Source organism: Melospiza melodia, chromosome 1 (genome assembly GCF_035770615.1).
Source record: "Melospiza melodia melodia isolate bMelMel2 chromosome 1, bMelMel2.pri, whole genome shotgun sequence".
NCBI lineage: Eukaryota > Metazoa > Chordata > Aves > Passeriformes > Passerellidae > Melospiza > Melospiza melodia.
The window spans coordinates 148,651,239-148,664,434 of record NC_086194.1 but is presented as its reverse complement, the minus strand read 5'-3'; the positions used below and the strand labels follow the sequence as shown (position 1 = coordinate 148,664,434).

General features: G+C 40.6%; 1 protein-coding gene across 39 annotated transcripts in view; it reads left to right on the top strand.

Annotated features, from left to right (window-relative positions):
* RIMS2 (regulating synaptic membrane exocytosis 2) overlaps positions 1-13,196 on the top strand; it is a 444,419-nt gene that overhangs the window by 413,010 nt on the left and 18,213 nt on the right. The window contains exon 1 of one of the 39 annotated variants that reach the window (XM_063171349.1): positions 11,336-11,469. The exons of the other annotated variants lie outside the window; for them this stretch is intronic. Coding sequence (XP_063027419.1) covers positions 11,340-11,469 — 130 coding nt within the window. The 5' untranslated portion in view covers positions 11,336-11,339. Of the gene's footprint in view, positions 1-11,335; positions 11,470-13,196 lie in introns of those variants that run through there. 39 annotated transcript variants of the gene reach the window in all.

Below are 13,196 nucleotides of genomic sequence, written 5' to 3'. Positions count from 1 at the left end.
CTTTTTTTATTATTTGCACATCAGTCTCAAAACATTGTTACAATGGAGACAGGATGTTAACAGCTCGCTGATCCACAGGGAATGTCAGAGCAGGTGGGGTCATACAGAATGACATAAAACCATCTCAGTCTAGATTTCACCCAATCATACATAGAACAACACATATTGACAAGCATTCTATCCAATCTTATAAAACACACGTAATGGCAGTTAAAACAAAGACTGGTTCATAAGAGACAAAGAACAGAGCTCTATTCATGCTAACCTTCTAAAGATATACATTAAATAACCTTGTTGCCATCCTAAAGCCAATTCTACAGAGGCCGATTGTTATTTGTCACCTATGCTCTACTGCTTGGGAAACTTTTCTGCTTGCTTGGGAAACTTTTCTGCTGTATCTGCAATGCTAACAAAACTTCAGTCTGAGGCCTATACTTTTTTAACCATTTTAACCATTTCCCAAAAGACCTCTAATTTTATGGATTCCAACAGCTGGTTTAGACTAGACTCCTAGTTTTGGTATGCAGAAGTGAAATGAGATGACTCCTGGTGCATATCATGGCCACACAGCACAGTAGGGTTGCAAATACCTGAGCTAACTCCAGGCAAACAAGTGACTTCCTGCAAAGCTTTTTAGCCTGGCCAGATCCAGCACTGATGCAGTTTCCAGTACCTGAGTTGGGGCTAAAATACCGGGTCCATTGTGCTAAGTAAACATATTACATCACTCAGCATGAACCACTGGGCGTTGTTTTTTTTTTCCCTTTCTCTCTAGTTAAGAGACTCTTTTCTTCTCTAAACCAGAGAAACACCTTTGTCCTTAGGTAAGTCCTTAGGTTATCACTAGCAATGAGGACTGCTAGGACCCTTGAAAAAGAATAGAATTCTTTGAATTATATTGGTGCTGGTTTTTATTTTAAAAAGCTAATACAAGGAGATAAAGAAAGAGGCACACATTTCAGTGTCCCTTCCACTGAGGAAATCATAATCCTCACTTCAATACACCAGTCTGAAATAACACAAGTGAAAAGGAAGTTGATACAAACTCTCTCTTAATATAGAAACATATGAAAAGATTTGTAGGATGTTATTTGCTAGTACATTTGAAATATTCTATGCTGATGCAGATTATCCAGATGGCAGGAAGTTTTTGCTGCTGATTTACTTGGGGTAGTGTAAATTTGGTGCCATTTCTTCCTATGCTGCAGCCTGAGGTTTTTATCTGCTGTAGCATCCAGATTGCAAACTCTTTTAGGAAAAAAACTCAAATTATGAGTTCATATAATGTTTTCTATATTCATGTCCAAGCTTTCTTGCTCTTCTAGCATTATCCTTAACTAAATATGCAGCAAAAAGTAGCCAGATTCTGAAATACAAATAGCAAGCATTGTATAATCCTGGCAAAACTGATCAAAATGAAAAGATTATTCACAGACCTATGCTCATAAGTGGTTTTGCAGATGAACAAAATTATCTTCAGGTTGATATCAATTATACACCTCTCACCTTTTGGTTTCAGTTATTTACTCTTTAGGTAACAGCCTAAATTGTACATGGAAGATAATGAAACTCGTATCTGAGGGATCTTTGGAAAGTATGATATATTTAGATCCTCTTGGATGGGACATCTTACTGGCTGGAGAAGTAAAATTTATTTCTTAAAGGGCAGCATATGTAAAGAAGCTTAAGTTATTCCGTATTTTGTAGGATACACCAACTGCATTGCCAAATTTGTATCAGCACATCTGGTCTGTAATCAATATGTTGTTACTAGTGCACTAGTAACAACAGTAGCAGTAGTAGAATCTTAGTCAATGAAATTTTACTGCTTTCTATCTGTTACTCTCAGTCCTGAAATGCAAGATTGTGAAATGATGTCCAGTGTGGCCTTACATGTATGAAATGTGAATGAAAGCTTTCAAAGAGTTCCAGGTTATGCACACACATTAAGCCTTTGTATATGGTGTTTCAAATCCCATTTGAACTCATTAATATGGTGATAGTATGGCTAACTGGCTTTCAAACAGCTAACTGAGGAAATGTTCTTTGTAGCACAGTGACTCTGGGGTCAAATAAGTTGTTGTAAAACTGCATATTTTACATCTGCAATTCAAATCCTCCCTGTGAGTTTTAAATATGTAGCAGTGTCATACCTGAGAGAAAGTTCTACTGTATTACAGTGTTAAATCACACAGGGTGGAACCCTGGCACTGAGTTCAGGTGGAACAATTGCACAAATCCAGATTGTGATACACCAAAACAGACTTTGGATGTGATTTTTGGCCCATGTGAACTCCTGAATCAGAATATCCTTGGAGGTGCTCTACAACTTTAGGCTGATACTGTGCTAGAGACTCTTTTGCAAATGTAGCAGTAAAATGATCCAGTTCCTAATAGAAGCCTTCCAGTATCCAAAAGGGGGCCTATAAAAAAGCTGGAGAATGACTTTTCACAAGGGCATGTAGTGATAGGACAAGAGGTAATGGGTCAAAATTGAAAGAGGGAAGGTTTAGATAAGATATTAGGAAGAAATTCTTTACTCTGAGTGTGGTGAGGCACTGGAACAGGCAGCCCAGAGAAGCTGAGAGGGTGCCTCACCTCTGGAAGTGTTCAAGGCCAGGTTGGATGGGGCTTGGAGCAATGTGACATATGAAAGATGTCCTTGTCCACAGCAGGCAGGTTGGAACTAGATCATTTTTAAGGTCCCTTCCAGCTCAACACATTCTGTGCATCAGAATGTGTCCTGATATTGTATTTGCTCATGTAGACATAGCTGTGGATAACCAGATATAAACAAATGAAATAGAAAAAGAAAATTGTTTTTCATTATTGGCATTTTGAGATTCATGGATTGTGTGAGCATGTCTGAAGAGACACTGCTATGACTAAAACACCATGGAAATGAGAGACATTTAATGACAACAGCACACATTCCTCTGCCAGAGTTATAAACAATATGAAAACTTACAAAATAAAACTGAAATCTGTGATTTTGTCAGATAAACATGACATCACCAGATAAAAATATATTTCAACTTTGCTTGGAAAATATTTTCATAGTTATTTCTAGATAGATTCTGGTGCCCACCAGCTGACTCAGATTCTAGACAGTGAGTTCAGTGCTGACCATTAAAATTAAGGTGTTTCATAAGTGAATATGGTCCCTTTGTAAAATCCTAGTTAAGATTTAAAGTATTTGCACCCTATACACTTGTACCCATAAGAAGGGACATTTATGACACCATTAAAATTGTGTAGCTTCCACTGACATTCCGGAAGTCTGAGGCATTCAGAGATTCCACTCTACCAGCTAGGAGTAACCATATGGATGGTAACCATAAGGTTATAGATGGAAACATGTGATGGTTACATTGATGATGGATGGAGCTGGTTACCTGTGCACTGCACAGTGCAGGCAGTCTGAAAAAGCATGATTTACCAAATAGATGTGGCAAGTCTCTGCAGTGCTTTGCAGAGCATAAGGAGCCTCAGAAAATCCTGTTTTGTTTTTCTGCACTGAAGTCATGCACAGGACTCTGGCACACAGTGTATTCAATGAATGTAATCTGTGGTCTCAGGAAAACAGATAACCTAATGGGCACAGAACTTTGCAAAATCACACCACCTTAATATATATTAACCTTCTACAGGGTATTTTGAAATTACCTGACTGACTTGCAAGACAAATGTCTCTTCAACGCTGACATTTGGACTCCCCAAGGCTTTTGACACTTGATGATAACATATTACTTTTAAAAGGCAAACATATTGAACCAGACCTGCTCTGTCCTTGGCAAACTATGTTCTCTCTAGTCACTGCAGTTCTTGAGTGCAGAGAACAACGTGTGACAGGTACACACCTCACTTTTCACCCTGTTGTTTACATGCTCATAATTTTACATGTTGTTTGCAAAACACATTTCATTTCAGCAGGATGCTCTTTGTATTTTTTTTTTTCTGGCAGAACACAAGCATAAGGACCCAGAATACAAGCATAAAGATCATAGAGTGTTCTTCTGCAGTACATCCTCTTCAGTAGCATCAGCAGATTGCAGCCCCAACAGAGGTTCAGGACACCATGCTCCACAGGCCACTCAAGTGCCAATAGTTCTGTACTGGTTTTGTCCCATCTCTACTGAAGATGGAATTAGCAGGGAAACAAATCATGTTTCATGAAATTAGAGTGTCTGAAACTAATTACACTGTCCTCCTCTAAGACATTCTGAAAACTTTCAGTGGAGTACACAGGCAGCTGCAATAATATAATTTGAGCATATAAATGAATAACTACAGCTTGTTTTTAAGCTGATGGGTGTGATGAATTATGAAGGTCATTCTCAGAGGCAAAAAGGTGGATTGGGATCAAAACAAAGGAAGCAGATAGAACGTATGTATTTATAACAAAAAAAAACCCCAAACCAAATCAAACAACACCCCACCACCTGCCTTTAGCTTTTCAAACAGCTTGATATTTTTCCTATGGGTTTCTTTTCTCAACACTTCTTTCCTCAAAAAACCATGTAGCTTTTTATTTCTGTGCTCTTGGTTTCTCTCCCTGATGAAGCATTACGAAGTAGTAGTTTTTGCCAAGCTCTAAGACACCTTGTGATTTGCAGATCACCTTGTGATCATAAAGATGTGAAATTATTTTAATCAAAACAGAAATAGCAGTGTAGAGTTTCTCTCTCCAACCTCCTAGCTACTTGTGAGCTATCTACATTGTGTTGCTTCATGCTAGCCCATTAAAAACTCCTTTTGTTATCCAGAAAAATTACTACTTTATTTTGGTTTTGTGGCTTTCTCATAAATATTGAAGGGGAAAGTAAATATATTTTGTGTAAATAAGAACAGACAGCTTTCACATGTGATTAATATTAGCATTAAAGAAAAAGTGTTACCTTTATAGATTTCCTTTATGTTCATTATAGAGAGCTTAATGCAGAAGAGAATGCCAACTGCAGGACAAGCAATCCAACTATGTTGTTTAAGAAACTAAATTGGTGTCTTTATGCATCTGAAAGCAGCCTGTTTCTAAGAAAAAAACCAAAAGACTTTTCTATTTCTACCTTTTAAAACAATTTTTATGTTAAAATTTCCTGATTTTATTTTTAGAAACTGAAATTTGTTGAGTGTTTGAAAGAGATGTAGTGAAAGTAATTTCTTTTCAGCTCTTCAAACCTGCATCCTTTGAAAATGTGCAAGACTGAAATTATCTCCACACAGGCTGAATTACTTGAAGATAGAGTCCCATTGGCAGAGACTGTTAATGTGATGGGATCAGTGGAACCACTATTCCCATGCAGGAATGCTGGAATTGTGTACCAATAAATGAGTCCTAAGGTGGGCATGCAAAACAAGCAGTTCTAGGAGAATCCTGTTTTGCTGATATAACTGCACTTGCACTAACAACTAGGGAATTCTCCCAGAACAGCTGTGTCAGTCAGCAAAGTTATTTTGGTATAAATCTGTACTGTGTACCTAGCTTGATATTTGGGGTGGAGTTGACCTTACAGTAGAAAATGCCAAAAGAAGTGGGAGAATGGAAAAATTTACTGTTACCATGTAAGCAGACAGAAAAGTGTACCTGCATTCTCTGGGACTGCTTAGTAGGGGAGACTCAGAAAACCCAAAATGTAAGATTTAAATAAAGTAGAATTTAGAAAACTCATTTCTAACTGCTAGATGTAGAAATAACGTAGGAATTATTGTTATATCATGAAAATTTAAGAAGAGTAGGAGATCACTGAAGGTCAATGATGCATGGGAGCTGTTGCCCTGGGATGGAGTTCATGACAAAGGTCATGACAAGTCAGGGACAACTATTTAGCATGGTCTGTTGTGACAGGACAAGGGGTAATGGTTTTAAACCAAATCAGGGTAGGTTTAGATAAGATATAAGGAAAAGGTTTTTATAACAAGTGTGGAAAAACTCTGGAACAGGTAGATGGCTCAACCCTGGAAACATTCAAGATCAGGGTGGATGGGGCTCTGAGCAGCCTGGTGTAGGAGAAGGTGTCCCTGCTCGTCACAAGAGCATTGGACTAGATGACCTTTAACTGTCCCTTTCAATCTAAACCATTCTATGATTCTTTGATAATGATCAAAACAATACTAAGTCAACAACAGTGAAGTTTTATAAGATAGGATTCAGTAAAAGCAGCCATTACTTTGTGAAGGACCTTGTAGATTTCTGGAATCTGCCCTTTCAAAGTGCTGGGCTGGAGTTGGCACTTGGCCATCTCTGTAGGGAATGAGGACAGCCAGCACAGTCCTAACATTTAGCATATTATAGGCAATGGCAGCTTGTTACTACATGGTACAAGTTGTTATACATAAACCCTGTTTTACACTAACTGGGCCATGGTTTTAATGATCTTTTCCATGTATTGTTTTAGCTTTACACAAAGGAAAAAAAAAGGTTCAATTCAGTAATAATAGCAGTTGTATATTCCAGTGATACTTAATCTGGACAAATTACTGGAAATTGCTTGAATAATTGGAGACTCAGTTGGAGAATAACATTTCCTCCAACCAATACTGGTATTTATTTTTCCTTTTCTGTCTTCCTAGAATCAGATAAATGCTGGGTTTTCAAACTGGCTTACTTTTTGGAGTGGGAGACAATTCAAAGTTAACTCTTTTTGAGGCCCTTGTCAAGTATTTCTTCTCTGTTTACATGTTGGCTGTCTCTGATTAGTGAAGACTGAAGGCATGAGAGACAAAAACTCAGTGAAATAAAACAGTGTGGGAGGTGTGGGGGGACTCCTCCTCCTGTTTTAAGAGGAAGCAGTTTGCCCTTCTTGTAGTGGCATGTTGCACAAAGATTTCTTACAAGTGGGAATACATATAGAGTTTGAATTACAATTTTAGTATGTTGTGCCTAGTAGTTGATAGGTGTGGTGCAAGTTAGAGGTAATTAACCAGCATATTAAGCTCAGCAGCTGAATTGGTTCTTTTTGAAGACAATCATGAACAAAATAAATCCCTTCTGTAGCCAACAAAAGAAGTCTGTGGGCAATGCTTGACAGAAGAGGTGACAAAGAAAAGTCATTAACTCCTTTCTAGTCCCATTCCCAGGAAACCTTCCTTAATTGCAGGTTAAAGGAGAAACTTTAGATCACCCTTCCATAGTGACTGCCCTGGAGAATCCTCTCCAAAATGTGCACAAGGAACTCTTTTATGGCAATGTGTGCTTTTATCTTGTGTTCAGAAGCTGAAGCAGGCTTTAGGAATTAATCCATAATATAGGCAATAATAAAAAAATAATTGCCATAAAAATTATTGAATTCTTCACTCCAGGGAATTACGACCTCTGGGTTCAGTACATAGAAGTAGAAATGGGAAGTGAAGAAATATCATTTTTCCTTTTGATTTTTCTGTCCTTGATAAAAGTTATGCTTTCATGAAGGAATCATCAAAGCATTATTTTTCTGAAGCATCCCCATTTTAAGTCTAATAATTAGTGTTTACTTGAAGCAAGCTTGCTGAAATGCACCCAGTTACAGAAGAAACATGGAAAAGCATGGGGAATACATTAGCTTCCATGTACTTTTTAAATTACCTCACATGGCATACCTACATAAAAAGAGAAAGGTACATTTATTAAATTCAGAATTCTATTATTGGCTGGCTGTATTTAGATTAGATTGACACCAAATATGCAGTGCCACAAATTCATCTTTTAGCAATTTTTAGGGAACACAACTAGTAAGCAATTGCTTCCACAGTTCTTTAGATGAGCCACCAAAATATTTGATAATAAATCCAACCCTACAAATAGCATTTCTTTAGGACAGTACATACATTTATAGAAGGTGTTTGACTTTGCTCTGTTTGACCTCGATTCCTACAACATGGTTTCTTTCAGCAAACTATATAAATGTTAACAAAGTAGCATGCCTGGGAGTCTCTTGCTTTGTCTTAACATTTAGCATTGAGATGGGAATTCGGGTGCTGTTCTTTAACAGGATTTTTATTCACTTCTACCTGGTGAAGCAAATCAATGAGTGTCAGTTAAAATTTAAACAATCAGCAAAACAGCTGGGGGATGTTGTCAATGTCAGGGTAGTAAACTTGTTTTCTGCAGTTCAGGACGTGTCTAGATTGCCATCAATTAGATTATTTGTATAGTGCAGTCATTAGAAACTGAGGACAGCCTCCCAAAATACCATGAGAATTTATGGATTTGTCACCTCAGTTCTTTGTGTCTGTTTTCATTCTCCATTTAAACATTTATTTTAAAGAAAGAAAATTAGGACAGAAGTATATTGAGGAAGCTTGGACAGGATGGTGATCCAGTGTTTTGTTACAGATTTTTTTGCACAGGTGCCTAATATCCCAGTGTCTCTTTGGGGTAATTTGTAATTGACTACAGATGGTTGAGGTTTTAAAGTGCTTTCCTTGGTATGGGCTGATTTTATCAATGACAGCAACAGGTTTTTTTATATTGACAACATTAGCAAAAATGTCAATTTGTTATTAATGGCTTAGAAGCCTCTTGGCTTCCAAGCAGGTATTATTTCTTCTACAAGAGATACTTCTAAGGGGAGTACTTACACAAGAATATTTATAAATGTGAGTGAAAGTAGATGAAACAGATGTTCCAAATCAGTTGCTCTTTTTTGAATATATATTCTCGAGTTTATTTATATTTTTGTATCTCCAAGTCACCCAACTGTTGTTTTGCCTTTCTCTGCTTTCTCAATGTCTTTTCAGTTTTATTCAACTGTTTTTGTGACAGTAACCAGTAGTTAATCTGAAATGTAATGAACATTAACTCATTTTTATTATCCAACTTCTCAAAAGCAGTCACGAATTATTATTTAATGGACATTTACTTTACTGCCAAATCTTACATTCATAAAAATGTTGAAGGAAGTTATTTTGTCTGCTTTAATGTTTATAGATAGAAAATTCTGTAGTCACCAAGTCTTTTAAAAATATCTTTAGCAATTATTTCAACACGTTTTATTGGGTTTTGCCAAGTATATGATTTTGTATACTAGACATTTATTATTATTACTACCATTACACTTTCTTTTAGAGTTGTTTGCTTTATAGTATTTCAGTAATGTCTTTTTAGAGTAAAGTGTAAACAGGAAAAGCTCACTCGACCACTTGAAAATACCTTACAGGGATGTAATGCAAAAGGTGATTTTAGGGGAAGAGGTACTGCAGGCCGACCAGGAGTCCTCCACAGACCTTGGCAGGTCTCTGCCATCATGGAGTGCCTGTGGCTTACAAGAGAGGTGTCTGTCTGTCTTGGCAGCTCACCTTCTTGTTAATCGGAAAAACATCACAGGGAGGGGACAAAATTGGCCAAAGAAACATGATGAGCAACTAAACACACATTTTGGAACATGACCTGAATGAGACATCTAAAAGATGTCAGAGCCTAGAGAAGCTGCCCTGGGCATCTTTTATAGCCAGTAAAGAGGAAAAAAGGGATTTATGTTCTTCTAAAATAAGTTCCTATGATGTTACATGAGACTTGCTTTATTATTTTATAGTTATCTAGAAATCAAGTTATTGGGCAAATCATAAAAATACCTGTAAAAAACTCACTGCTTTGATGTAGATTGAGTGATGATGGTTCCATCCCTGAATGCTAAAGTTCCAACTAGTTTTCATTCCTCAGCAAAGTATGTCAGTGATAGTGTTGGCTGGTTTTAAAGTCTTATTATTATACTTTCCAATCATCAGCTCAAGGAAATACACATGAGGGGTGTGAAGTGTATTTCACTCTACATACTTTCTTCATGAAGAGTTTCAGTTTCACTTCAAACCATCATTCTGTCTGCAAAATGCGTTAGATCAAACCCTAAACATTATATTTAATGTTTAGGGTTTGATAAATTTTGAGATAGGGTTTGATTATTTTGAGATAATTCTTTTTTTATTTGATAGAAAACTGAATGCACTCCAAGTCCTGCATTTACTGTCATTACTGTTTAAAGGGCAAGTAAGGAAACAACAAGCATGTGTAAGGTTTGATAGCACTTTTGCACTGCCACGAACTATAGTGGAATAAGTCACTGATGCTTCAAAAGATTGGTACAGTAACTGGTACCTCTTTTTAATCCTGCCCAGTGCTTTAATTTCTTAGCATTTTAGGGAAAAGTTTGCCAATTGCTATATACTCAATTAAGGTAACATACTGGATAAAAGATAAAAAGGTAACATTAAATAGTGTTGAGGAAGATATGGAAGTAAGACTAGATAAAAGCCCCAAAATTATGTGATGTAGCTATAAGCAAATCCTCTAAGGAGTGAATTTAGTAAAGGTACACTCATGTTTGCTAAGGAGGCAGATGTGCTTTAGAGAAATACAGCTTGGCCTAAAGTGGAGAAGAGATGAAGGATTTGCCTGTGGCTTGCAGGGCCAGCTCCTCAAGAGATGCTGGGCCACTGACAGAAGCAATGGGCACAAGCTCGCTCACAGAAGCCTCATGCCGAACATCAGCAGTTTTTCACTGTGAGGGTACGTGAGCATTGCTGAGAGAGGTTTCCCAGGGAGGCTGAGAGAGAGACTCAAAGCCGTCTGGCCCCCAGTCAGGGCAGCTGGCCCTAGTGACCCTGCCTCATGACCCAGGGACACCTTCCCAGCACAGCCTTTCTCTGGTCCAGTGGTTCGTTCCCTCTTTTATAGATCCCACCCGAGAGCGGACTCTCGCCCGTAGGCTGCAGGTGTGTCCTGCCGGCCGGGAGTGGGGGCAGCGCTGCCCAGCCCCGCTCCCCGCCGGGGCCGCCGCTGCGTTCCCCGCTCGGTGCCGAGCCACGGGGCCGCCCTTTCTGCGGCCTCCCCCCGCCTCCAGCATCCCTGCGAGCCCCGGCCGGCCCCGGCGCGCCCCTCCCGCCTGCTGCCGCGCAGGGGCCGCTCGCAGGCCGGCGGGAACCGGGCGGAGAACAAAGTCTGCGGGCGGTGCCTGCGGGACGTCCCGCCGCTACCGGCCGGCGCCGTGCCCCGGTCCTGCCTCCGGCGCGCTCGGTATTTACAGCCGCCGCGGCCGGGCCGTCCCGCCCGCGAGTCTCACACGACGGCGCCGTCCCGCTCCGCCCGCCCCAGAGCCCCGCGCCGCCGGCTCGCAGCTCGCCCCGCTCGTAGGCGGCTCCGTGCCGGCTGCGGCGGCCCGCCCCGCCGAGAGCAGCGGCGGCGGCAGCGGGGCAGAGCCGGGCACAGCGGGGCAGAGCCGGGCACAGCGGGGCAGAGCCGGGCACAGCGGGGCAGAGCCCAGCTCCGCGGCGCGCAGCCCGCCCAGCGCTCCCCGCCGCCCTCAGCCCCCGCCGCCAAGACGCCGCGCTTCTTGTACCGCGCCAAAGGCGGGTGCCGCTCGGCCAAGATGGGCCGGCAGACGGCGGCCGGCGGGCGCGCCATGCAGCGGTCGCAGAGCCGGAGCAGCCTCTCCGCCTCCTTCGAGGCGCTGGCGGTCTACTTTCCCTGCATGAACTCCCTGGAGGAGGAGGACGGAGGTGAGGGGCCGGGGCACGGTGGCCGCAGGTGGGCGCGGGGACCGCGGGCGCTCCGGGCCGCTGCGGGGACGGGCCGGGCTCCGGCCGCTCCGGGAAGGGCCGGGGGTCGGCTGGGCGAGGAGCTGGATGTGGGACGCGAGTGATGGAGAGTGGCTTGGGCTGAGAGAGAGATTGGTAACAGCGTGCTTGTAGCTGGAGAGTAAGGTGGGATTTAACGGATGATGTTTCTCGTCACATTGGGAATGAAGTTGCTAGCTGAACTTTAGTTACGTTGGGGGGAGAAGTAAAGGATAGAGGGTCTTTCCATTCTTTCCATTTTCTGCTCATTCATACGAAAAACAAACCACACTTCCTCGCGGGTGCTTTTCTGACAATCTACGGGCTTGTTCAGGTATCCCTTGCCTGTCATTACAACAGAATTTTTATAGAACACCAGAGTTGTGCAATTAAATACTGGCCCCAAGTATCCTTTCCTTAGAGTAGCAGTGCAGGTGGAAGGCTAACAGGAGAAATACAGTGGATTTTGTGTGTAGGCATGGCCCCCAAAGAGACTTGCTATTTGGAATGTGCAAATGTACATACATAGTTATGCGTGGCACCAAACTGTGTCCAGGACGGAACTTGTATTTCATGAGTTTGTTTTGAGTATACTGGTTTCATAACGACAGTAATCTGTTGTGTTTTAATATGTTTATGTATAGAATGAACCGATGGGATTTCCCTTGTTTTATCAGAACTAATTCAAGATTTTTAATTCCATTAAGATTAATGGAGCAAATTGCACCTCCAATAGATTTGAACACTATAAAAGAGAGAAACCAATGTCCAATGCTGCCATGCAAACATGTATCAGCTGTGTGTGTACACCATTCATGATCTATTTAAAATATCTGCATGTTCGTTTATCACCTTCCACATTTCAGGCTGAGAGTTCAGTGGGTAATGTCTGTCTTTGTGTGTTTTGATTTATCTTCTCGTGTGCAATGGTCTGTGATTTTTTTTCTCCAAAGCATCTCTCAATTCTGACTAAATCCCAAGGCATGGTCCCTCACCTTTTCCCTGCTCTTGCTCTGGGGCTGGCCAGCTTGCCCCTTTCAGTGGAAGAGAAGTGGCTTCCCCCTGGGGCAAAGTCTGCTGTCCTTCAGTACTCTCATCTGCTCCCTGCCTTGAACAATGAAGTGAACTGCAAAATATTGCCAGTACACTGCAGGGTAGGCTTCAGATGGCATTTTAATACTATTGATGTGCTAATAAATACTATGGCTGAAAGCACACACTGAAAATATCATAAAATATCCTAAACTAAATGTGTAAAGGTATTCTTTAGAGATTATTTTTCTTTATCATTCCTGAAGCTTTTTCTTTTCACTCCTGATTTTTAGATGCAATAATTGCATTAATCCTGTGTGAAATCAGAGTGTTGATTTGTTTTGTTCTACTTGGTTTTCTTTACTTCTCTAGGAAGCATTTAATTTATTCCTTGGTGGAATCTGTGTTTGCTTAAAACTGTTCACTGGTTCAAAGAAATATAAAGTAGATGGAAGTCAGCAGAAAAATATCTGTAAATTTAAGGATAATTGTAATGATTTATTTATTTTGTGCTGGCAAATTATTCAAAGTGTTAAAAGATTGTATAATGATGAATATGTCACATATTGTGTGGATTTATGTTATCTGATCCTATTTAGATGTAGGCTACACTTGAAAATGCATTTCATTAATTCCCA